The 24,090-nt window shown below is 38.5% G+C and overlaps 1 protein-coding gene across 2 annotated transcripts in view; it reads left to right on the forward strand.

Annotated features, from left to right (window-relative positions):
• The first annotated feature begins 8,719 nt into the window (after window positions 1-8,719).
• Window positions 8,720-24,090, forward strand: part of glra4a (glycine receptor, alpha 4a) — a 97,697-nt gene continuing 82,326 nt past the window's right edge. For both annotated transcript variants that reach the window (XM_059346153.1, XM_059346152.1), the window contains exon 1: window positions 8,720-9,029. In XM_059346153.1, the coding sequence (XP_059202136.1) occupies window positions 8,962-9,029 (68 nt within the window). In that variant the 5' untranslated portion in view covers window positions 8,720-8,961. The remainder of the gene's footprint in view (window positions 9,030-24,090) is intronic.

The raw sequence follows: 24,090 nt of genomic DNA on the forward strand, positions 1-24,090 counted from the left end.
ACACAGTGGAGACAGAGCTGACTTCCAAAATGATTTAGCAAACCAGATAAAAGTGTACAAAAGTCACATTATAATGGTTAACCAAATGTGTGAGGCTGAATCCACGACATTGGAACTTAAATAGCACTGAGTGACTGCTATCTTGTTCTTGGCCACTTGAGAAATGGTGCTTGAGGTTTACCATCTTTTTATATTGCTCTTTCAACTCAAATATGTACTTGAATGCACCACTGGTACAAGCAATTATCTTGTACCCAAACCACTCTCAGAGGTCTGTTAAAATCCTGGTTGTGACTAATCATAAATACTGAACATTTACTCGTAAAGATGAATAACAAGCACGTCAACCAATTGGACAAAATGGACAAATATTGTACACACACAGCACGTAGATACCTTGATGAAAGAACTGTTGTTACCAAAGTCCTACCACATCCAGGCAGCTGAGATACAAGCAGGAAGGAAGACACCTTGACCTTGTCTCCATGTAAGTTTCTCTAAACATTGTGCGGATAATCACGTCTTTAGGCCATAAACATCATGGACCGCTGCACAAAGCTCTTCGTATTCACCCGGACGAACAGCCATGCAGAATGTTATTTACTCTGCAGCGGAGGATAAGGAAGAGGTTTGGCCACAAACAGGCGACTTCAGCCACAGGTCAATCCCTCAGGGTGGGGGGCTCGAGATTGGGATTTTGTGCAAGGCTGAGCAACCATTTCTCGAGGACTAAGAGGGTGAAAACCCTCTGAGGTACAATTTAGGCGGCTAAAAACCACTTTCACAGCAAATGCAAGAATGCTGGACATGATGACAACATAATGGATAGCAGATAGTCGCAGAATTAAAAAGAAATGTTGGAAATCTCCTCTATGGGAATAATTCTACACTGTAAAAAATGTCTGTAGATTTTACGGTGAAAAACTGCTAAACCATGACAGTAAAAGACCGTAAAATGATAAATGTGTTAATTCACTTTCAGCAACAATAAAAAACAATGTAAATGTATATACACTACCGGTCAAAAGTTTTAGAACACCCCAATTTTTCCAGTTTTTTATTGAAATTCAAGCAGTTCAAGTCAAATGAACAGCTTGAAAGGGTACAAAGGTAAGTGGTGAACTGCCAGAGGTAAATAAAAAAAGGTAAAAAAAATAATGTACATTTCAGAATTATACAAGAAGGCCTTTTTCAGGGAACAAGAAATGGGTTAACAACTTAACTCTATGGAGTCCATTTTTGAATTATTTTCATGTCTTTGTAAGTCATTTTGTGTCTTTTTTTGGTCATTTTGTGTCTTTTTTAGTCCTTTAGTCCAACATAAAATGTGATTTTGAATCTTTTTTTTTACTTTCAAAACACTATCATGCTCAATAAAGAATTTTAAAAGTTGCAAATGTGCATTCATTTCAGAGTACATTGAGACATTAAACTGCATAATTTTCAATTAAATTCTGGAAAAGTTGGTGTGTTCTAAAACTTTTGACCAGTAGTGTACATCAGCCAAAACAGTGTTTTTTTACACTTTTTGGGGGGGGAAATTACTCTACTGTAAAATACATTGGCACCGTGTTTGTAACCAAAAAATGCTGTAATATCTATACAAGCATCACTGTAATTTTTGCATTTATTTTTTGTAAAAATACTTTTTCTCACTGTTAAATGTACTAAACACCACATCTCTAACAAAATTATATAACAAAGTTTTTTTCGATGGAAAATCTTTTTATTTTTTACGGAAAGATATGGAGTAAAATGGCAATCTTAAACGTGAAATCAAAAGTGCTAATATAATTTTACCGTAATGTTAGAAAAAGATGCACTGTATTTATTACGGTAACGTTCTGGCAACCACAGCTGCCGTTTTTTTACTGTAAAAACAACAGTTGTTTTTTTACAGTGCACTGTAAAAAATGTTTGTAGAAATTACAGTAAAACACTGTCAAAATACATCAGAAATAGGGCATAAAATTTAAAATTGTATATCACCATAGTAGACACTTTTAATTACCGTAAATCATGGGTCTCAAACTCTTTGATGTGAGTTTTATATCAATGCCACTTTACCGTGTTGTGTATGGAAGGTCCCTTTAATTACTTTTTTTGGTAATTTTGTGTCTTTTTTAAATAATTGTGTGTTCTTTTTTATTAATTTTGTGTCTTTTTTTTATAATTTTGTGTCTTTTTTGGTAATTCTGTGTCTTTTATTGGTAATTTTGTGTCTTTTTTAAATAATTGTGTGTCTTTTTTATATAATTTTGTGTCTTTTTTGGTAATTCTGTGTCTTTTTTTGGTAATTTTGTGTCTTTTTTTAGTAATTTGAGTTTGAGACCCCTGCCGTGAATCAAAGACTAGCACAAAACTTACTTTTACTGTCATAAACTGTAGGAAACACACAGTTTTGCTGTAAAAATATAACATTTTCATGTAATGTTAATGGAGAAATACCATAATGTGTGAATGAATGACACAATTACCCTAAAAAATAACGTGAATACTCAGTCTAAATGACAGTTTTTTGCTGATATTTACATTTAAATTTAGTGTAGAAAACCCACTAAGTGTATTTTTTACGGTGAACTTCTGGCAACCACAGCTGCCGTTTTTTTACCGTAAAAACAACAGTTGTTTTTTTTACAGTGTAGTCTAAATCAGAATCTTTCTTTCTTTGCAGGCCACAAGAAAGTAAAGAAACTGATGTAATGTTGGGAAATATTAGAGGCAATCTCAATCACGGTCTCTTCAGGTTACTGTGTTAAAAGGTCAAGTTCAGTATGTGACCATGAATAAAACAGAAGCATGGCTCCTGGTTAAATGAAGGTAGGTTTTCCAAAGAAGACTTTCTATTGGGATGGTACGGGTGAAAGGGGGAGCGAGGCCGGAGTGATCACCACAGCTGGAGTCTGACCTTTCATTGGAAAAGCCAGCCATTAATACACAAAGCTGAGATCAGGGAGGTGGAGAGGTTATGGAGTGACAGGCAAGATAAAAGGGTTGACATTTTCAGCGCTCGCTTCAGATATCACTTATCAGCAGCTTATTTTCTTTTTGCAGAGTTGGTTATTTTCATGTTGTTGCATTAAAAAAACTTGGATGTTTAAGTTGTCATCCAGACAAAAATGTTCCTTTTTACAGTTTATTCTGAGTTAGCCCACGTACAACTTCCTGCTGCCATAAATACTCACTAGGAGACTAAATGTGTTTTAATTCGTTGCTTAAAATAGTCCCCAACAAATGCATCATTAAGTCTGAGTTACTCTTGCTAAACAGTTCAATGCTCAGCTAAGGAAATTAGACGATTTCACAGCAAATGCAAGAATACTGGACAACATAATGGATAGCAGATAATCAGAGAATTAAACCAACCTGGTCTCACAGAAATCCGTGGAATAGCCACGGAATCACTCAAATTTCCGTGAAACTGACACGGATTTCGCTACAATGCAAGTTAATGACAGTCATATCTAACCCGTGGCTATTCCATGGATATTTGTTCCTATTGGTTTGTTCCAAGTCACGTGACTTTCAAGGTTCCGGCGGTCAGAACAAAAAACATGGCGGACAGTTCTCTCATTTTTAGTGAAAAAATTAATATTTTGACTTTGTTTCTGCATAAAAATGGATTTTGATCACATTTCTAGCGAGAAATATGTTTTATTTTCTAAATATTCACTCAGTGAATGTACATAATCACATTGTGGTGAAGATCTCGCCAGAAAAATATGACTGTCTTTAACTTGCATTGTAGCGAAATCCGTGTCAGTTTCACGGAAATTTGAGCGATTCCGTGGCTATTCCACGGATTTTGAGTTAAGCGAAATCCGTGGCTATTTCACAGATTTCTGTGAGACCAGGTTGAATTAAACAGAAATGTTGGAAATGTATGGAAGCAAAAGGCCATGCATTCATATATTTTTTTCCTTTATTTTTTTCCCTCTCGAGATCTTGAGAAAATTATCTCGTTATCTCGAGAAAACAAATGAAATTTACTCATTATCACGAGAAAACAGAGGGGGAAAAAAATATATGAATGCATGGCCATTTAGGGCTTCTGTAGAAATGTCCTCTCCATGGGTATAATTCTAATCTAAATCAGGATATTTCTTTCTTTACAGACCACAACCAAGTAAAGAACAAGTCTATGATATAATCCGCTGCTTGAAATAGTCCCCACAGAATGCATCGTTAACTCTTGTTTGAGTAACTTTTGCTAAAATTTACAATGCTCAGCTGTTTAAGGAAATTAGACAATTAGGCGGCTAAAAAACACTTTCACATCAAATGCAAGAGTGCGTCCGACTGGGAATTATAGAAAAAAGCTTGATACCACAGAACTGAGGCTGTGTGGTTTTATTGTGGGGGTTGTGTGCTATTAGAATATTTCTTGGCCTTGTACCGTCAGTCTTGACTTCTACTACAGTGCAGAAAGCCTTGCTGCCAGCTCATATACCAGAGCCAAACAGAAAAGCAGCGTTTGATTGATACAGTATTAATAAAAAAATATAAATTAAATATCAGAGTGAAAAGCCAAAGAGGCTTATGATTTTCAGTTCTTTTTGAGAGGAGAGAAACCCAGTGCATCTTTCATGCCCATGCTTCAGAGGAGAGGGAACAAGGAGACTGAGTAATTGTGTAAAGCAAAGGTTAATCTGCAGTGTTTGCTCACATAAAAGAGTGACACCTCTGCGTACTTAGGGAACACCAGATCTGCTGGCTGTAATCCACTGGGGAAGACGGATGACTGGCACCGAGGCAATTTGATGCTGAGGCCCTGTGAGTGATGTGTCACATTGTGCAACTGCCCTGTGATCTCTAATACACAGACACCTTAATGGATCCTGAAAGTGGGGATACACTGATCTATAACCTGAGACGCAGCACCACTGAAACACACCCGACACGTATCTGATCGCCACAGAGATTTATTCTCTGAATGGGAAAGATTCCACCCATTCCCACCGGTTGACTGATGGTGGGAATACTGGACTTGAAACATCCAAAAGCTTTTCTGGAAGCTAATGCAAATTAATAATAAATAAATAAAAATATGCAGTCTGGTCTCACTCTGAACTCGCTTTGTCACTCTGTACATGATGCAGACGCACAAGTCACCCTTTAGCATGTTTGTAAGACATTCCAGGGGTTGCATAGTCTGGGTATACCCAGACTGCCTTGCGCGCTCGAATTTAATTTCGAACCTCCAGGCGGTCTGGAAACCAGGAAGCTTTCTTAGCCCTGTTTTAGGGATCCAATCACAGAACGGGGAGGGACGGCAAGACGATGACGCGTACTACTCGACACTTGGAAGCTTGTAGTTTTGTAGTTTTCTTACGGATCCAACATGGCTGCAGCAGACGCGAAACTCTCTTTAGCTGTAGATGGTGTTTTAAATAGTTTAGAGCCAAAGTTGAAAGGCGAAAGGTCTCTCGGCGGTTCCGCTGTCCCCCGGCTCGTAGCCAGATCACCGGTAGTGGGACTATTAGCACCGCTAACGCCGGTGATCTGGCTATGAGCCGGGGGACAGCGGAGCCCCCAGAGACCCCCAGCAGCTTGTTTATTGCCCATAAAATCAGTGGATGTGTGGCTGAATGACATGAGGGGGAATAAAGCGTGAAAATAAATAATCTTGCAGAAAGCGAGAACTGGAGAAGCAAAGCAGCAAACAACACTCTCTCACAGACACACACACAACAAACATCCATTTCTGTCGCTCTACTACGTCATCTGGTATAACTGATCTGATTGGCTAAGAGCTACCTACAGACGCTTTGATAGACATTCTAAGCGCCCAATAAACGGCTCCGGAGGATCATAAACCACACCTCCTCTACGGAGAAATGAACGGCTGGTTCCCAGACCACATCTCATTTGAGATTTGTCTGGTGTTAGCCAGACTAGGGGTTGCTTTAAATGTAATGTAAAAGCATCAGCTGCCATATTAAATGCTTTGAGTTAATGGACGTAATACAAAGAACGCAAACGTCCACTCGGTGGGTCAAACAAACCCCCGATTTGAACCCAGGAGATCTGTATTCGTGTCCTGTGTTAAACCAAGAGTCGGTGTTGATATGGAGTGCAGCAATAGTTGTTTTGAAGCCCAACCCTGTTCGTTAAGCCAAACCTTAGTCAAGTGGTTTTATCTCCTAAAGTTAACCGTTTCCTGTGAAGACAGAAGTTTATTTTGTAAAGCAACTATGCAGAAAGCGGCACACCGTCCCAGACATGTCCAGAACTGAAGCAAAGAGGTGCCTTGTGCCTTGGGGGTCGGGACAAAGCATCACTATCAAACAAGCTGGAGGTTAGAATGCATTTAAATATGCATTCATCTTCAGAAAAGGACTAATAACTAGTTACTGGTAGAATTAGAGTGACCATGTCCCAACAGCTTTTTTCCTGATGCACAATGTGCCGTAATTCAGTGCATTAAGTGTGACTGTGGTATATAGGCGTTACTTTGATGCTGCAGGCCAGAATTTCAATAGGATCTTCAATTAACTATTTGAAACTATGATTTTGTTTTTATTCAAAATGAAACCAAGCAATTACTCGCTCAAACTTAAAATCCTTATGGATAGGATTAACAGATGTTTGACTGCTCTTGTTGGTATCAAAAAGACACTTTGTTTTATTAAGATGAGAACACAAAGGCTGCCATGGTAGTGACTTGTCAATTACAAGGGAGCCATGCAATCAAGCATTTATTAAGTATTTTTCTCTAAATGGGACCAAAATTTACAATCATGCTGTATTGAAAGACTTGAAAGCCGCAATTGAGACCAGAAACTCATAAGTAAAATATTTACTTATGTAGTTAATCAAGTGAGAAGTAAAGTCATTTTCATACAATCTGACTTCAGTTTGCAACCAGTGGAGTCGCCCCCTGCTGGCCATAAGAAGGAATGCAGGTTTAAGGCACATTTCACTTTCAATAACCCCGCTATATAACGGTAGATTTGTTCAGAGGTTGTGACTCATTCAACAAATTAATCCAAAACTTTTCATCCCCATTCTCAGACCATTACAAACTCTTCTCCAGACTGCCCTCCCACACACACAAATGCACTTTATCTTCCTGAAGGCGTCCTCCTCCAACGTCTCCTCCCAACTGAAATGTTTATTTAGATGCGTTTCACTTCAGATTGGTCATCACCAGAATTAATTCAACACTGCAATTTAGCTCATCATCACAGCCATCACTCCCTCCGTCCTAATTAACTCTAATTACACGAGTCAGCCAGCAAAACAAACGCTACCGTTCCTTTAAATCTTCACCCCCTTTTTTTTATTTTTTGGAGCGAGGAAGGAGGGAAAATACATGAGGAATAAAAAAATAAAAAAAAGGAGGCGAACACGCAAAGAAACAAACGAGTATTTTTCTCTAAATGGGACCAAAATTTACAGTCATGCTGTACTGAAAGACTTGAAAGCCGCAATTAAGAAAACTCATAAGTAAAATGTTTACTTATGTAATTAATCAAGTGAGAGTAAAGTAATTTTCATACAATCGGACTTCTGTTTGCAACCAGTGGAGTCGCCCCCTGCTGGCCATAAGAAGGAATGCAGGTTTAATGCACGTTTCATTTACAATAACCCCCAAAACTCAAACGGTAGATTTGTTCAGAGGTTGTGACTCATTCAACATATTAATTCAAAACTTTTCATCACCATTCTCAGACCATTACAAACTCTTCTCCAGACTGCCCTCCTACACACACAAATGCACTTTATCTTCCTGAAGGCGTCCTCCTCCAACGTCTCCTCCCAACTGAAATGTTTATTTAGATGCGTTTCACTTCAGATTGGTCATCACCAGAATTAACTCAACACTGCAATTTAGCTCATCATCACAGCCATCACTCCCTCCGTCCTAATTAACTCTAATTACACGAGTCAGCCAGCAAAACAAACGCTACCGTTCCTTTAAATCTTCACCCCCTTTTTTTATTTTTTGGAGCGAGGAGGGAAAATACATGAGGAATAAAAAATTTTTTTAAAAAGGAGGCGAACACGCAAAGAAACAAACGAGTATTTTTCTCTAAATGGGACCAAAATTTACAATCATGCATTATTGAAAGACTTGAAAGCCGCAATTAAGAAAACTCATAAGTAAAATATTTACTTATGTAATTAATCAAGTGAGAGTAAAGTAATTTTCATACAATCGGACTTCTGTTTGCAGCCAGTGGAGTCGCCCCCTGCTGGCCATAAGAAGGAATGCAGGTTTAATGCACGTTTCATTTACAATAACCCCCAAAACTCAAACGGTAGATTTGTTCAGAGGTTGTGACTCATTCAACATATTAATTCAAAACTTTTCACCACCATAATCAGACCATTACAAACTCTTCTCCAGACTGCCCTCCCACACACACAAATGCACTTTATCTTCCTGAAGGCGTCCTCCTCCCAACTGAAATGTTTATTTAGATGCGTTTCACTTCAGATTGGTCATCACTAGAATTAACTCAACACTGCAATTTAGCTCATCATCACAGCCATCACTCCTCCGTCCTAATTAACTCTAATTACACGAGTCAGCCAGCAAAACAAACGCTACCGTTCCTTTAAATCTTCACCCCCTTTTTTTATTTTTTGGAGCGAGGAAGGAGGGAAAATACATGAATAAAAAAAAAAAGGAGGCGAACACGCACTGTCACAAAACACACACTGACTGACACGCAATCAGACACTCCCCTTCAACACGAGCAGCACCACTGTGACTGAGTGACCAGTGCTGGCCAGCCGCCTGAAGCAAGGAGCCTGCTGTGTGGATGTGTGCAGCCCTCTGGACTTGGTGGGAGGGGGAGAAGTTTCCCCAAAGACAAGCTTGGATCACTGAGAGAGACGATGCCTTCCTCCTTCAGCCCAGTCTCACAAGCCGCTCAGTGGATTTGCTGATTTTCCGAAATTAATTTCCTGCAAGTTATTCAACGGGGCTGAGGAGAGATTTGAAAGCAGAGGATGCTCCCACAGGTCATTCGGATTCTGTATGTCTTGTCTTTCTGCTTTTTCCAAGGAGGCTTTATCAGGTAAGGCGCACTGACATGTTTTATTCTCTGTGTGTTTGTGCTGTGGAGTTATTTTCGCCCTTATCTGCTGCTTGGCTTCAACTTTTCCACCATCGGAGGCGACGCTCTGTTTGCGGTTCACATCATCTGTCATTTTAGAGACTTTTTGACTTCATTTGGACGCAGCTCTCCAGATAATTATCTGATGTTTGTTTGTTTGTTTGTTTTTTTCAGTGTTGAGGAGAAGGAACGGGTTTAAACTACCTTTAATTAACCATCCATTATCAGGTGTTGCTGCCATGAAATAACATGTAACTGAACGTGAAAACAGCGGTAGACTGTATTGGAGCGGTCGTGGACATGATTTAAAATGATTAACAAGCACTTTACGCACAGAGCGAACCAGGATCTCTTTTACGCACAAATAAGAAACGCAATTTGACGTCATGGTCGCTGGTTGATAAAACTTAAAGCTCATGCAAATGAAGTAACGCTTCATGCAAATCTTTTTTAAATAAAAAAAACGTCTTAATGTATCAAACCTTGTTGTGATAACCTGTCCTGGTCGCAAACAACCTGTGGAATTCCCACTTATATTGCAGGCCTGATAAGTGGCTTTTTTGGGTTGGAGATTAAAGAGTAACAATGTATGATTATAATATTCATGAGGTGATTAACAATTTAGCAACAACATGTGGGCAAATAGGTCACTGAGAAACATCCCATTCATTGTCATGCATGCATGGTGAGAATTTGTTGTTTTTTCAGAAACAGCAAGAAAAAAAAGTGTTTGGCACATGTGCACAGTCGATTAATTAGTGTAAGAAAAAGAGGGCACTGTGTGTTCAGTGTGTCTGGGGACAAACAAAACAAAAACACCCACCTCTCTCCTTCTGTCTCCCCCTTATTTATTCTGTCAGTTTGTTCTACCACACACCCATGCCTCTCTTTCCTCCCTCAGATTATCTCTTGCCCTTCACCCTTCCCTCCTTCCATCCTTCCTTCCTCCTTCTTGGTGGCAAAAACTTTTATTTGCAGCGAACACTCTCCTTATTTCATGCCCTGCCAACCTCAGGTGTGAGCGAAAGGGAATTAAGATCTGCATAATCCTGGAGCGGAACAGAGCCGTGACTCGGTGAACCCAGGGGCGAGGAGAGCAGCTCTTAGCCTGGAGAGCAGTCAACTGACAGCACCTCCTCGCAGAAATTATATGCTCTCCTACCAGATTCTCTGCTCGCGAGAGAGGGGAAGGGATTGAGGAGGAAGAGGAGGGCAGGTGGAAAAGATAGGCAGAGGTAGGGGGGAGAGATGGAGGGTGAAAATGGGGAATGGAGCGAACTGGGATGGAGAGGAATGCGAAGAAGAAATTGAGAGGGTGATTCATTTAGCTGGAGGCGGTGGGGGGATTAGTAAAGTGGAGGACGGGACCGGGAGATGGAGAGAAATGGTTCAGATAGGAAAGAGAAGATGAGATGAAGAGAGGGTGGGTGGGGGTGAGCGACAGGAAGTGTTGTAGGAGATTTGAAAAAAAGATTGTCATGTAAAATAGTGCACAAGCTGGATTGGTGTGATAGGTTTGGGACTGGATTGTAGGCGACAAAAGAGGAAATGAGAAACAGGAACGAAGGGTGTAATAAATAAAGTTCATATCATAGTCTGGTTTGGGGATCTGTGTGTGGATGTGTGTGTGTGTAGACAGACAGACAGACAGTCAGTGTGGTGTTTCTTATTGTTGCAACACTTCCGGTCCGTTCAACTTGAACATCAGCTTGAAAGGAAACTCTGAATCTGTTTTTCTGAACCAGCATCAGAATCTGGCTCCGACTACAGCTGCTTTTGGGTTCTTTCACCAGGTTTCCTTGAGGCACTTTGCAAGAGACAAATATAATACAAAATATATTTTAATTAGAGCATTTGTTCAGGCAAATTTGTGGTTTTGTGGCCAAATGAAATGTTGCTTTGGCTTTCATTGTTGCAGAGTGCATGGGCGAACTAAGTAAAATTTCTTTTTTGTTCACTTTTCCCTAGTTTAACATTGTCTGCCACTGCTTACATTTTTTTTTAATCATGATTGGTTGCATTTTTCATGCATGTTGTTAGGCTGCATGTTACTGGTTTATTTCTGTGCTTTACATTGCAGTCCTTAGGATGTTAAAGTGAAGTTAGGGCTACTGGATCAGTGCTAATCTGACAATTACATTTCAGTAAAGATGTAGCATAAAAACTTTTTTTTTTTGCTACAAAGAGAAGCATTCAATTTTCTACAGACCCCCCTTTTTTTCTTTTTTCTTTTTTAGAGTTCTGTAATGTTAGATGTTCACCACACTGTTTGAGGTAGGACCGTAAGGGTTTGGTATTCATGCTTAACTGTTAAGGTTTAGGGGCAAAGTTTTGGTGTGTGCAATTGCAACCCACGGTTTGTAGATTAGTCCTGTAGCTGGGCACTAGTTGGAATTATGAGCACACAGTTAGGGACATGATGTCATCGTGTAGTTAACTCTGATTTGCAAGCTCCTCCATCTGGTGTGAAGCGTCATTAACAAGCAGAACTCAAGTCGTGCTCTTAGCATTTGTTCACAGTGGGGTCTTAAACAGCAGCTCAGATTTGTGCACGTTTGATTTTTTGACAGAGACTTTCGTTCACTGCATTATAAGATGTTTTATTTAGCTGAAAACGGTCACATGAGCTGACTGCACCAGTATGTGGAGATCACAACAGTGGACACACAAACTGTGCAAATGTATCCCTGCCCTCTGGTCATCTGATGTGTGTCTGTTCATTGGCAAATTGAGATTGAAGTGTAGAGAATTGCATTGAAGTGAAGGGCAAATAATCGCACCAAGGATCCCTGCTGTCCTTGCCTCGAGTCAGTGAGAGATCATGAGTCAGAACTGGAAATATCAGAGGAGAAGTTTTATCATTCAACGGAACTGGGTCCTCATCAGCTCGCTGATTGGCTGTCTACTTGATGGTGTGTGTGCATGTGGAAGAGAGAGGTAGATTAGGGGAAGGCGGTCATCTCTCTGTTTTTACTGTAACTAATTGATTCGAGTAGATAATGGCTTTAAGTCATTACATAATCAGAAAGTGGGGCAGTAGCAGAATTATCAAAATAAACAAATTATGTGGCTTCTTTAGAAATGAGCATTAGTTAAACTCTCTAATCCATGTAGGGATATAAAAAGGAAAGTTAGCTTTTACTTAAAAACTTTACTGCTGAGGCATGTTCTGCTTCTCATACTTTGAATTCAAATTAGGAATTGTTTTAATGTACTGTCACTGTGCTGACAGGGAAAATAAAACCTAGAAGTTTCAACGCTGTTAAAAACGACTTGAGTTTTGCATTTCGGGGTCCATTTTGTTTCTTGTTTCCCCCGTGGATACCCAATTAAGATGATATATATGCCACTGAGATACTTCCACTGTTACTGCAATTTTGTTTAATACCAGAAAAATGTTCAGCCATATAAATGATCATCTTTAAATGTCACATTTGAGAATAAAACAACAAAGACTTGTAGACTCTTCGGTTTGCAGCACTGTCCCAAAATCTGTGTTTAAGGCTGAGAGCTCATTATTTTCTGTTTCAAATTTTTGTTCAGAGTAAACTGTGTTGGGCAGTGTGCATAAAGCAGGAAGTAAAACAGCTTTTAAAGCATTCTTCTCTATGTACACTACCGGTCAAAAGTTTTAGAACAGCCCAATTTTTCCAGTTTTTTATTGAAATTCAAGCAGTTCAAGTCAAATGAACAGCTTGAAAGGGTACAAAGGTAAGTGGTGAACTGCCAGAGGTAAATAAAAAAAGGTAAGCTTAACCAAAACTGAAAAATAATGTACATTTCAGAATTATACAAGTAGGCCTTTTTCAGGGAACAAGAAATGGGTTAACAACTTAACTCTATGGAGTCTTGGGCTATTTTGTCCATTTTTGAATTCTTTTCATGTCTTTGTAAGTCATGAAGTGTCTTTTTTTGGTCACTTTGTGTCTTTTTTTTAGTCATTTTGTGTCTTTTGGTGTCTTTTTTTAGTCATTTTGTTTCTTTTTTTAGTCATTTTGTGTCTTTTGGTGTCTTTTTTTGGTCATTTTGTGTCTTTTTTTAGTCCTTTAGTCCAACATAAAATGTGATTTTGAATCTTTTTTTTACTTTCAAAACACTATCATGCTCAATAAAGAATGTTAAATGTTGCAAATGTGCATTAATTTCAGAGTAAACTGAGACATTAAACTGCATCATTTTCAATTAAATTCTGGAAAAGTTGGTGTGTTCTAAAACTTTTGACCAGTAGTGTAAGTTTGTAAAAAGTAGAATGATGAGCTTTACCAAGGGTCCATTTAAACCTGCATCAGCTCTTATAAGATGGCACTGATAGAAAGCGTGACAACAGATTTTTTCCAACTACTGCACAGTTTAAAAATTGCAAGTCAGAGTGTGAAGTGCAGGCAGAGGAAGATCATCTGAGACTGGTCAGTGTGAAAAGGAATGGATGACACCACTTTGTACCAAATGACGTCCCTCAGGATAACTCTCCTTCAACACAGTTAACTTTTTCTCTGAGCACAAACTTCTCATTCCAGGCACGGACGGGGAAACGTTATGTGGGTTGAGTGATACACATTTATAGTCAGAAACTTTTTCCTCAAATACTGATAATATGAAGTGGTGGCTGTACTTGATACTTGAGAAGTTTGAAGAAATAACTTGGAGCAACTGAGATCACCAGTTGAAGTGTAGAGTTGCTTTTCTAAAGCTGCTTTTGAAACAGCAAGCTTCAAATCGTTAGCCTCATAGCATATTCGCCTAAGTCATATTTGAGCGTTTCGGAAAACAAAAAAAAAAACGATACATACATCACACTTTTTTTTTTTTTGGAACGAACGCAGAGTACTTCTGCTCACTGAACGCTATTCCGAAAATATGAACAGGTTCACTGCAAAAACTCAAAATCTAACCAAGAATACTGATCTTATATCTTGTCAAAATGTCTTATTTCTAGTCAAAACAAATCTCTTTACACATGCAATAAAAAGTGTTTTGCTAGCGTTTACATCACTTCATCATACCTTGTCGCAGAAATGTGATTAAAAGTAAAAACACACTTCTCCTAATCCCTTTGATTGACTGAAAGTACATTTATTGTCTAGAAAGTTGAAGAAACATGAACTACCTTACCAGATGAATCAAAGAGAAGACTTGGTGGCAAAAATGCCACACAATGTCAAAGAGATGACTAAGGCAGAAAGTGATTTTGGACTCTAATTTATATAATCTATAATTCTGATAGGCTGAGAACATAGGCAATGAGGCAGAAAGATGCAGCAGTATTAGGAGAGTAAAGTTAGGCAGATATCACAATTTGGCCAAAAAATGACTTAGGCAATTATGCTATGAGGCTAACGAAATGGTAAATGGATTGCACTTTTATAGCGCTTTTTTTTAGTCTTTGCGACCACTCAAAGCGCTTTACACTACAGACGGCGCTTATTCACCCATTCACACACACACATTCGTTCTCTGGTGGCCGAGGCTACACACCAGTCGTGACACCTGCCACAGCTGCCTTCACTGGAATAAATAAAATTCACTTTCAGGGAAAGAGTTAACCCATTGAGGCCTGAAATGCCTGTAAAAACTCTGGGCGATTTTAAAATAAACCCCTAAAACCTGAAGTTTTTCTGGAAATTCAACAGAAGTGTCAACTCTTCTACTAAATAATAGATTTTTCAGCCTCTGTAGCAGATAGAAATGAAATCAAAAAGTATTTGAGAGCTTATACAAATACTACAAAATGACGTATCTGCTTTCCAGGCTTCAATGCCACAGAAATTGATCGTATTTGGTTGAACTTTTGTGACCTTTCATGCAGAAACTCAGGCTGTTGGCCAAAAGCAAACTGACTTGACAGTGCTGTCCCAAGAATGCAAACCCAAAGTATTAAAAAGTTTAGTTATTTTCAGTGTGATGGATCTGAATTGTTACTCTAAAAAGATTAAATGTTTTGTTCGCTGAATTGTTCAGAAGCTCGGACTGCACAAAGTCACTCACTATCATCATCATCTGATTCTGGTCTCCATCAGCTCTGTGGAGCATTTTAGCATCTTTCAGCTCTCTGTTTTGTTTTTATCATCATTTATGCATCGTTTTCAGGTGCACGTTCAGTTTAGCTTGCTATCTAATGCAGTAGTTCTCAACCTTTTTGAGTCGCGACCCCCAATTTAACATGCATGTTGTCTGCGACCCCCGCTCACTGAACAGAATCTCACACGCACAGTTCAGATCACCCAAAAAAGAAAAAATGACCTAAAAAAGGAAACAAAATGACCAAAAAAGACACAAAATTACCACAAAATTACCAAAAAAAGACACAAAATTACCAAAAAAAGACACAAAATGACAAAAAAAACGACACGAAATGACTAAAAAAAGACACAAAATTACAAAAAAAGACACAAATTGACCACAAAATGATAAAAAAAGACACAAAATGACCAAAAAAACACACAAAATAACTCAAAAAAAGACATTAAGTGACCAAAAAGACTAAAACACATTAACACATGAACACTTTAACACAGTGGAGACAGAGCTGACTTCCAAAATGATTTGGTGACCCCCAGAAACCATCTCGCGACCCCAAGGTTGAGAATAGCTGATCTAATGAACATTAACTTAAAGAAAGAGAAATTTAGGATAAAGTTTGCAAACTGAAAGATGAAATCCACCCCTATTATACACAGCTCATCTATTTCCCAACACCTAATTATTAAATAAAATATTTGGTACAACATCCTACATCAAAACTTAATCTAAAAGTGATTGAGGAGAGCAAAGTGGTGGAGGATAATTAAGATGTTTTAAAGAGGAACATGAAGTGTGCCACTATCTGGTGTGTCTTGAAGTTGTTGATTAAACAGTTGAGCTGCTGTTGCATTCAAGTGCACTGAGATGGTGCATCACAAAAATTAAATTTAAATGTAAAGTGAATAACAGCTTCCTAAGGAGAAAGCTTAAGAGGCATATCATTCTGACCAAGCCAATATGTGTGTAAAATATCCCATCCAAATGACTTGTTTGAACCTGTTAAACAGCAGAAAAATGGTGTTTCTTACAGGAAGCAGTCTGGAACCAAGTAAACACAATTAAGATGGTCCAAACTTCAAAAGCTCAGTTGTTGGCCACCAGGATACAGTCTCTCTGTGATAGCTTTTAATTAAATTCTGATGGTAGTCCCAGCTGGTATGGAAGTATCTGCAACAGCAGAGTAATATCTGGAGGCGAGTAAACAGTGGAAAGAAGAGGAAAAGGAAGAGGAAAGCAAAGATTGTGTGCCTTCATTTTTAAATGTTTCAAAAACCTTGTTGAAAATGTGGCTTGTTCATTCATTATCCTTAACCGCTTATCCACACTTGTGTGCCGTAAGAAATCATCAGGTGTGCCGTGGAAGATTATCCAATTTCACCTGATTGGTACTCTAAGTCAGTAGTTCTCAACCTTTTTGAGTTGCGACCCTAAATTTAACATGCATGTTGTCCAAGACCCCCGCTCACTGAACAGAATCTCACGCGCACAGTTCAGATCACCCAAAAAAGACACAAAATGACTTAAAAAAAGACACAAAATGACCAAAAAAGGAAACAAAATGACCAAAAAAAGACACAAAACGAAAAAAAAAAGACGCAAAATGACCCAAAAAAAAAGACGCAAAATGACAAAAAAAGACACAAAATTACTTAAAGACACAAAATGACCAAAAAAAGAGATGCAAAATGACCAAAAATAAAAAAGATGCTAAATGAAAAAAAAAAAAGACACAAAATGACTAAAAAAACACAAAATGACCAAAAATGTTGTGTTCAAAATGATTTGGTGACCCCCAGAAATCATCTCGCGACCCCAATTGGGGTCCCGACCCCAAGGTTGAGAATAGCTGCTCTAAGTGAGCGGCGTGAAGTGAGAGGCAGAACAATTAAATGCTCTTCCAACAGAGAGCAGTGAATCAGCGAATCCGTCTTAACGAGCGCTAACGAGCTAAGTGAACACCTCCTGCAGCAGCAGCACATACTCGTTAGCGGCAGTTAGCGGCAGTTAGCTCTGTAGCAGTACAGTGTGTATGTGCTAACAGGCTAACAGTTAGCTCTGTAGCAGTACAGTGTGTATGTGCTAACAGGCTAACAGTTAGCTCTGTAGCAGTACAGTGTGTATGTGCTAACAGGCTAACAGTTAGCTCCGTAGCAGTACAGTGTGTATGTGCTAACAGGCTAACAGTTAGCTCTGTAGCAGTACAGTGTGTATGTGCTAACAGTTAGCTCTGTAGCAGTACAGTGTGTATGTGCTAACAGTTAGCTCTGTAGCAGTACAGTGTGTATGTGCTAACAGGCTCTAGTTCCTAGGCAGATAAAGGAGGAGGGTTGGAATTGTGACGGATGACACATGTAGTTCTAAACTTATTTAAACGTCTTTTTGACATTTTTGTTTGGTGGTATGCCGTGCAAAAATGCCATTTCACATGTGAATAAGATAAGCACAGAAAGCTCTTGCATACCTGTAAATTTAAATTGTTGCATCTTAAGTGTCACATGTAGCTCCAGATTATAATTTTGTTAAAATGGTCAACAAGCAAATGTGCTTTGAATTCACATGCACGGTTTAATATGTTATTTTTTGTACACAGCAGTTGGAAAAATATCAACTGAGTGTTGGGGAAATTTCACCTTGAGTTAGAACACACTTTTAGGGCTCTTATTCTTTCCAAAGAAACACAGGAAATCCCTGCGCACTTGGCTGATACACAGACTTGAGCAGCGAGGAGTGCTGACGAAAAGGAAGCATGAAAGGAGGACAGATGGGATGTTTACGTGAGTTAATGAGTAAAAAATGAGATCCAAGCTGGAGACAAGAGTCAGACAGACGGTTTGCTCTCCACATCCAGTGCCACCATGAACAGTAGTGGTATACTTATCAATGAAATATGAAGACACAGAGAAAATGTATCAGAAGATAAACAAAGAGTTTATATTGCTGTGCTGGTGTGCTTCAAATTCTATTGAGGATATGGTGAAGACTTATTTGTAGCTTGTCAAAAACTACAAACAAGTTGTTATTTATTAGGGACCGAGCACTAACGGTGCGAGGACCCTATTGAAATTGGTCTGTCTATTATTATTATTATTATTATTATTTCGACAAATGAATTGCCTTTTTGAGGGCTTTATCATATTCAAAAACTCCCCAAACTCGGCACAAAATTCAATCGTGTCGAAAATTTACGTATTTCATTGCTTTCAGAAATGGGCGTGGCAAAATGACCTACTAGCGCCCCCTAGAATTCAGCCCCTCACACAGGTTTGTCGTAGAGACACGAAATTTGGTACATACATGTATCATGGGAAGACGCACCAAAAAGTCTCAAGAAGCCATACCCTAAAATGTACAGGAAGTCGGCCATCTTGGATTTTATATGGAATTTTCGCCATTTCCACGTTGCATACTTTAACGAACTCCTCTTACAGATTTCATCCAATTCTCTTCAAACTTGGCCTTTGGGATCAAAAGTTATTGAAAGCTTTACCGACGGTCACACTATGTGGGCGTGGCATGGCGGCAAAATATGGCGTCTCGCCATAACACAGGAGACTGTATAACTTGACCATACATTGCCCAATCTGTCCCAAATTTCACACACGTGATTAGAGTCCAGCCAGGAACACACCCACGTGTCAATATTGACACACAGTCATAGCGCCCCCTGCTGGCTACAGGAAGTAACATGTTTTACACCTACCACAAGCACAGTGGTAGAAGACACGCAATTCCTGTTCAGTCCTGCTTGCAGGCCTAGTTCTGTTTGTTCTCAGAGGGAATGTATGGGGGTTGTTGGTTTTTTTCTACAACTGGTTATATTTTTATGGGGAAAAGTCACTGAAAACTTACCTTCCAGTTTTGAAAAGGGAGTTGTTCAGCACATGTACTTGGCAACACAGTCTAATCCTAAATCAGAGAATAAAGCAGCGTCTGACACCGATCTGCCCGTTGCTTCAGTTGGCATTAGATTTGTGTTTCTCGACCAGCTCCTTTAGTTTGAGGCTGACACCTCGGGCTGAGAGATGTGACTGATGGCTTTCCGCCCATTTCAATCAAACCACATATGACCTTTTCCTGTTTCTGTTTTATGAAATGTGCATAACAGTTATATCCACTGAGATGCTGCAGGATAAAAACATTTATTTTCCCCTCAAGCTCTATACCCACTGAAATATGTATTTCTTTCTTATCAAAAGTCACACCATAAGTTTAAAAGTCATAGACATCTTTGAAAAAAATATTATTTTTCATCCTGGAACAGAAATGGGTGTCTCCCCCCTGCCTATTGCGTACCCACACCAAACCATGTGTTTGTGTCATGCCTCCACTGCTGCCAGCTGAAATCAATACCCCGGGCCACTGAAAAATAAATGCATCATGAAGTGTAACTGATGGGCATCAGCTCAGGGTAAACTTTTAATCCCCACAGATGTGTAGCCAGCTAACGCTAAGATGGGAGAGCATTAAAATGCAACATTGTGCATTGGTCATGCAGGGAACCACCAAAACCTTTCAGGCATTTATTCACAGAAGTTAAAACCAAATGTGTTTTTGTGCTTCCTGCACATCACTTGCTTCACACACATGCAGGAGAAAAAAGTCATGCCAGAGGTTAAAGAAAGCCCTAGAGTATATAGCCACAAACTGTTCTTGCTGCAAACTGCAAATAGATTTAATCCGACATTAACCGAAGAATCTGGGTACAGAAAGTGACACACTGCAACTGTTTGTCAACAATTAACCAAATTAAAGATACTTTCATCAACATAGTTATACCAAAAATACACTGAATTATTATGTATAATGTGAAGAGTGTTAGCCATGTGACAAACTGAAAATAATTGAACAATTGAATTGATTAATTGAACAAATTTCAACCCTAGAGAATATTGGAGGATATTACATACAGCCAGAATGTGTAAAAAAAAACAACAACATACGTACCCGGGGGAGGGGCGTAATATTTTGAGAAAAAAAGTTTACGAGATTAAGGTGTCAAATCTACGAGAAAAAATGTGCAGATTTATGAGATTTAAAGTGGTGAATCTGCGAGAAAAAAATGTTTTTTTCTCACTTTTGTCTCATAAATCTGCAACCTTTTTTCGAGCAGATTTGCCACTTTAAATCTCCTAAATCTGCACATTTTGTCTTGTAGATTTGGCACTTTAATCTAGTAAATTTGCAATCGATTTGTATTTTTATTTTTTATTCATACTTGGCCTTAATATGCCGTCATAGTCAAATTCTCCTCCTACAAGATATGAAAAAAAGAAACATGGTTGCGGTTAACATTGTACGATGTAACTACTGGACACAGTTAAGTACAGACCTGATTCGCAAAAAAAGCTTAGATATTATATAAAACGTAAATAGCACAGAATGTAATAATTTGACATACAGTATATGCAATTGTAAACTGAACATGAGAGTATATTTTTTATATTCAAATTGAAACTTTTGTTTTGTATACACTTTTTGTTTTCATTTACATTTAACACAGTGTCCCAGTTTTCTGTGGAATTGGGGTTGTAGGTGATGGAGAAAGCTTATTTAAATTAATTAATTAATTCATTCATTCATTATCCTTAACCCTTAATAGGGCACTCATTGAAATACTTGCAAATTCCAAATTTCAACCCTAGAATATATTGGAGGATATTACATACAGCCAGAATGTGTAAAAAAAAAAACTGACCTAAATGTCAGTAATTTAGCCTATATTTCCAAGTTTTACCTAATTAAATCACTGTTTTAGGCCAAAAAATACAATTTGGCTTTTTTGCAGTGTAGAGGCATGTGCTTCTTTGTTTCAACATCTCTCAGATCAACCAGCACAGCAAACTGAGTCAATATCCAAGCAACAGAATATGTGACACACTGGTAAGGTAATAAGATTAAGCGGACCTCTCCACTCTTCTTCAAATTAAAATGGCCACTTATTGACTAGAGCAGCACTTTGGCTCTGAGGTTCAGTGCTGTAGGTCATTATGTTCTCTGCAATTAGCAACATGAAGTGGGAGCTCATTATGAAACCCTCCATCATGTCATTATGTCTGAACATACAGTCAGTCCAGGCTTTATTTGGGGTGGTGGAGGAAAAGTGTGCCCGACAAAACTGCACGTTATAATAGATGGTTAAACAAAAAGAAATAGTGGGGTCAAACTGAAACTCTTCTTTGTAATTGAATCAAAACTGAAACATTAACTTAACCATTAGGAATGACCATGCCGCCATAAATCTGTAATTATAGAGTCTTGTAATTTATCAGCCAAATACTGCAGGCTAAAGCAAACAGTAGTGGAGCATACTGCACTTATTAATCACAACCTCAAAATAAAATTTACACGTCAACCAATACGATTGGCTTTAGAATAACCTTTACAAAAGCAACTTGTCCAAGAAAGTTGATAGGTGATTTGGGGGATTGCCATGATATTGCAGAAAAGTTAAAAAAAACGATTGCTCATGCTATAAACATTTTTGCAAAGGTGTACAATGGGTGGTTGACGTGAACTCAAATTCAAAGTGAAAAAAAGAATAATTCAAAAATATATGTCAAATGACATACAATTATATTCCCTTATATGTGAATAATTCAAAACTGAATGTGTCCATTTCTAATTCTTCATATATTTAGCATATTATTAACTTTTTGGTGTGGTAGTCCTAAAATGTGTCCACCGGTGCAACAAAATAAAGAATGTCATTATTTAATTCAGAGAATGTTGGACAGATAAGATAGATAAGCCCAAGGCATATAAGTTAAAAATATTTTTATCAATTTACATTATTTTCAATGTAAATTGATAAAAATATTCAGATCAATACTTAAACTGCGTTGTACCAAAGGACTACCTTAAGACGACCAGTTCCAACACTGCACGGAAATAGTAATATTATGAAAATATTTGAGACAGAAGTGATCTTGTGTCCAGAGATTCTTCTGTCCTTCCTGATTCTGGAAGGACCCCTCTCAGTAATGGGGTGGTCACATTAATGCCTGTTTTATATCTACATCATGGCGTTGCTCCAGGAGGACACCAGTTTTTGGACAAAATGTAATGTGTCATAATAACTCTACATAGGGACCTTAACACTTATATCCTCTAGATTCATTAAGTAAACACTCGTATGACATGCATTCAAGTATTTTAATGTATTTAGATTAATTTTTCATTAAATTACAGTTGTTTTAAGATGAGTAATGCTACCTAGGACAGTTGCACCGGTGGACAAATGTCATGTTCAAAACAGAATATTTGCATAGTTGAAGGACGATACTCATTGTTTGCAGATGGATTAGATGTAGAAGAATGAACTGCATATTAAAACATTAATTTTAATGAAATATTATCAAATTTTACTAATATTTGTCCCTGGGAACACAAAAATTGAGCGTCACGTCAACCAGCCACATACAATAGTCACTAAAGAGCATTCATATGACTGTTATAACAGCTCACTGATTAAGCTTCTGTGGAGCTCATGTGCACATAGTAACACCCAGGTCACTCATATAAAGAAACAGGCCGAGCTGCAGTGAAAATAAAAGCCCCAAAACAACAAACAAATCGAACCTCTCCCTCCATTTTACTCCAGCCGAGGTCACGCATGACCAGTGAAGCAGAATTTGTCGGGCGGTAAAAGGGGGTCGAGAGGGTCGTTGGAGGGGGGATTACAGCTGTGCTCGTCAGATAACACAATGGCAGTAAAGGGGGTCTCTCTCCTCTCCAGGAGCATGAAATGAGAGTGGGCCATGTTGGGATACAATGCAGGAGTCTGTGTAATTCCTCTACAAACTAAATAAATGTGTTCCTGGTGTGGGGCGCACAGCTATCACACACGACAGAAAACTAATTTACATTCCTATCTCACACACTGCAAAAAAAAGAAAAGTTGGGTGAACTCAAAATTTCAAGGCAACAAACTTCGATAAAATTTTAAGTTGGACAATTAAACTAAATATTTTAAGTTTTGTTTTTGAGTTTGCTCAACTCTGAATTTCTCTGGCACGATTGTAACGCCGCTATGAAATGTCAGCTAATGTTGTGACCACAATTTTGAGTTAGCATTGATACGCTAATGGCTACTCTTGTAGCTGTAACAAGCAGCGCCGCTAGCATCAGTTAGCCGCTAGCATCAGTTAGCCGCTACGTCAGTTAGCCACTAGCTTTCACTAATGACCGAATTTCCCAACAAAGAAATAAGAGTTATCAGAACTATTGTCCCTTGTTGTGAACCCCAACTTAAAGATATAAGTAACAACAACTCACCAACTTGTTTTTGAGCAGACAACTGGCTTCCTTTGTTGTGCTAACTTACATTATTGCCCTAAATGTCAGTAATTTATATTTCCAAGTTTTACCAACTTAAATCACTGTTTTAGGCCAAAAAATACAAGTTGGCTTTTTTGCAGTGCAGTTTCACCATTTCAACATTGATGTCTCTGGGTGGTGTTGTTGTGTATTAGACAGCGTACAAATGCTTTTGAATGTTTACTTTATTGACAGTTAGCTGTTTCCGCTCTAAAATCATGAGATCCAATTGGGTCTCCAATAGTCAGTTTCCATAGAAAAGCTCTGTATTGACAGTCTGACACACTGTAGGTGTCCATTATCTGACACTTTGTGATATAAGTGGGCTGTTTGCCATAAGTGGCCTGCAGGTGACTGCCACTTACACACAGTGCAAAGCTGCTTCAAGGGTAAAATAAAAAAAAACCCAGATCATGTACTCTCACAAATCCCTTGTGCTCTGACCTCCGGATCACTGGCAGACTTTTTCGCCCACATTAGCGAGATGACTAGTTGTCCTTGACAGATGACGTGCTGTATTAATGACGTAGTGTCCTCAAGTGAGAAATGAAATAAAAACCAGACAGTAGGTGAACAGAGATTTTCTTAAGAGGAGCTTACAAAAGTTGAAGTTTTTAAAGTTGTTGCAAATCAAAAGGATATTGTGGGTTGCTTGGTGCACAGCTGAATAGAGAGAAAGGACACA

This window comes from Centropristis striata, chromosome 12 (genome assembly GCF_030273125.1).
Source record: "Centropristis striata isolate RG_2023a ecotype Rhode Island chromosome 12, C.striata_1.0, whole genome shotgun sequence".
Taxonomy (NCBI): domain Eukaryota; kingdom Metazoa; phylum Chordata; class Actinopteri; order Perciformes; family Serranidae; genus Centropristis; species Centropristis striata.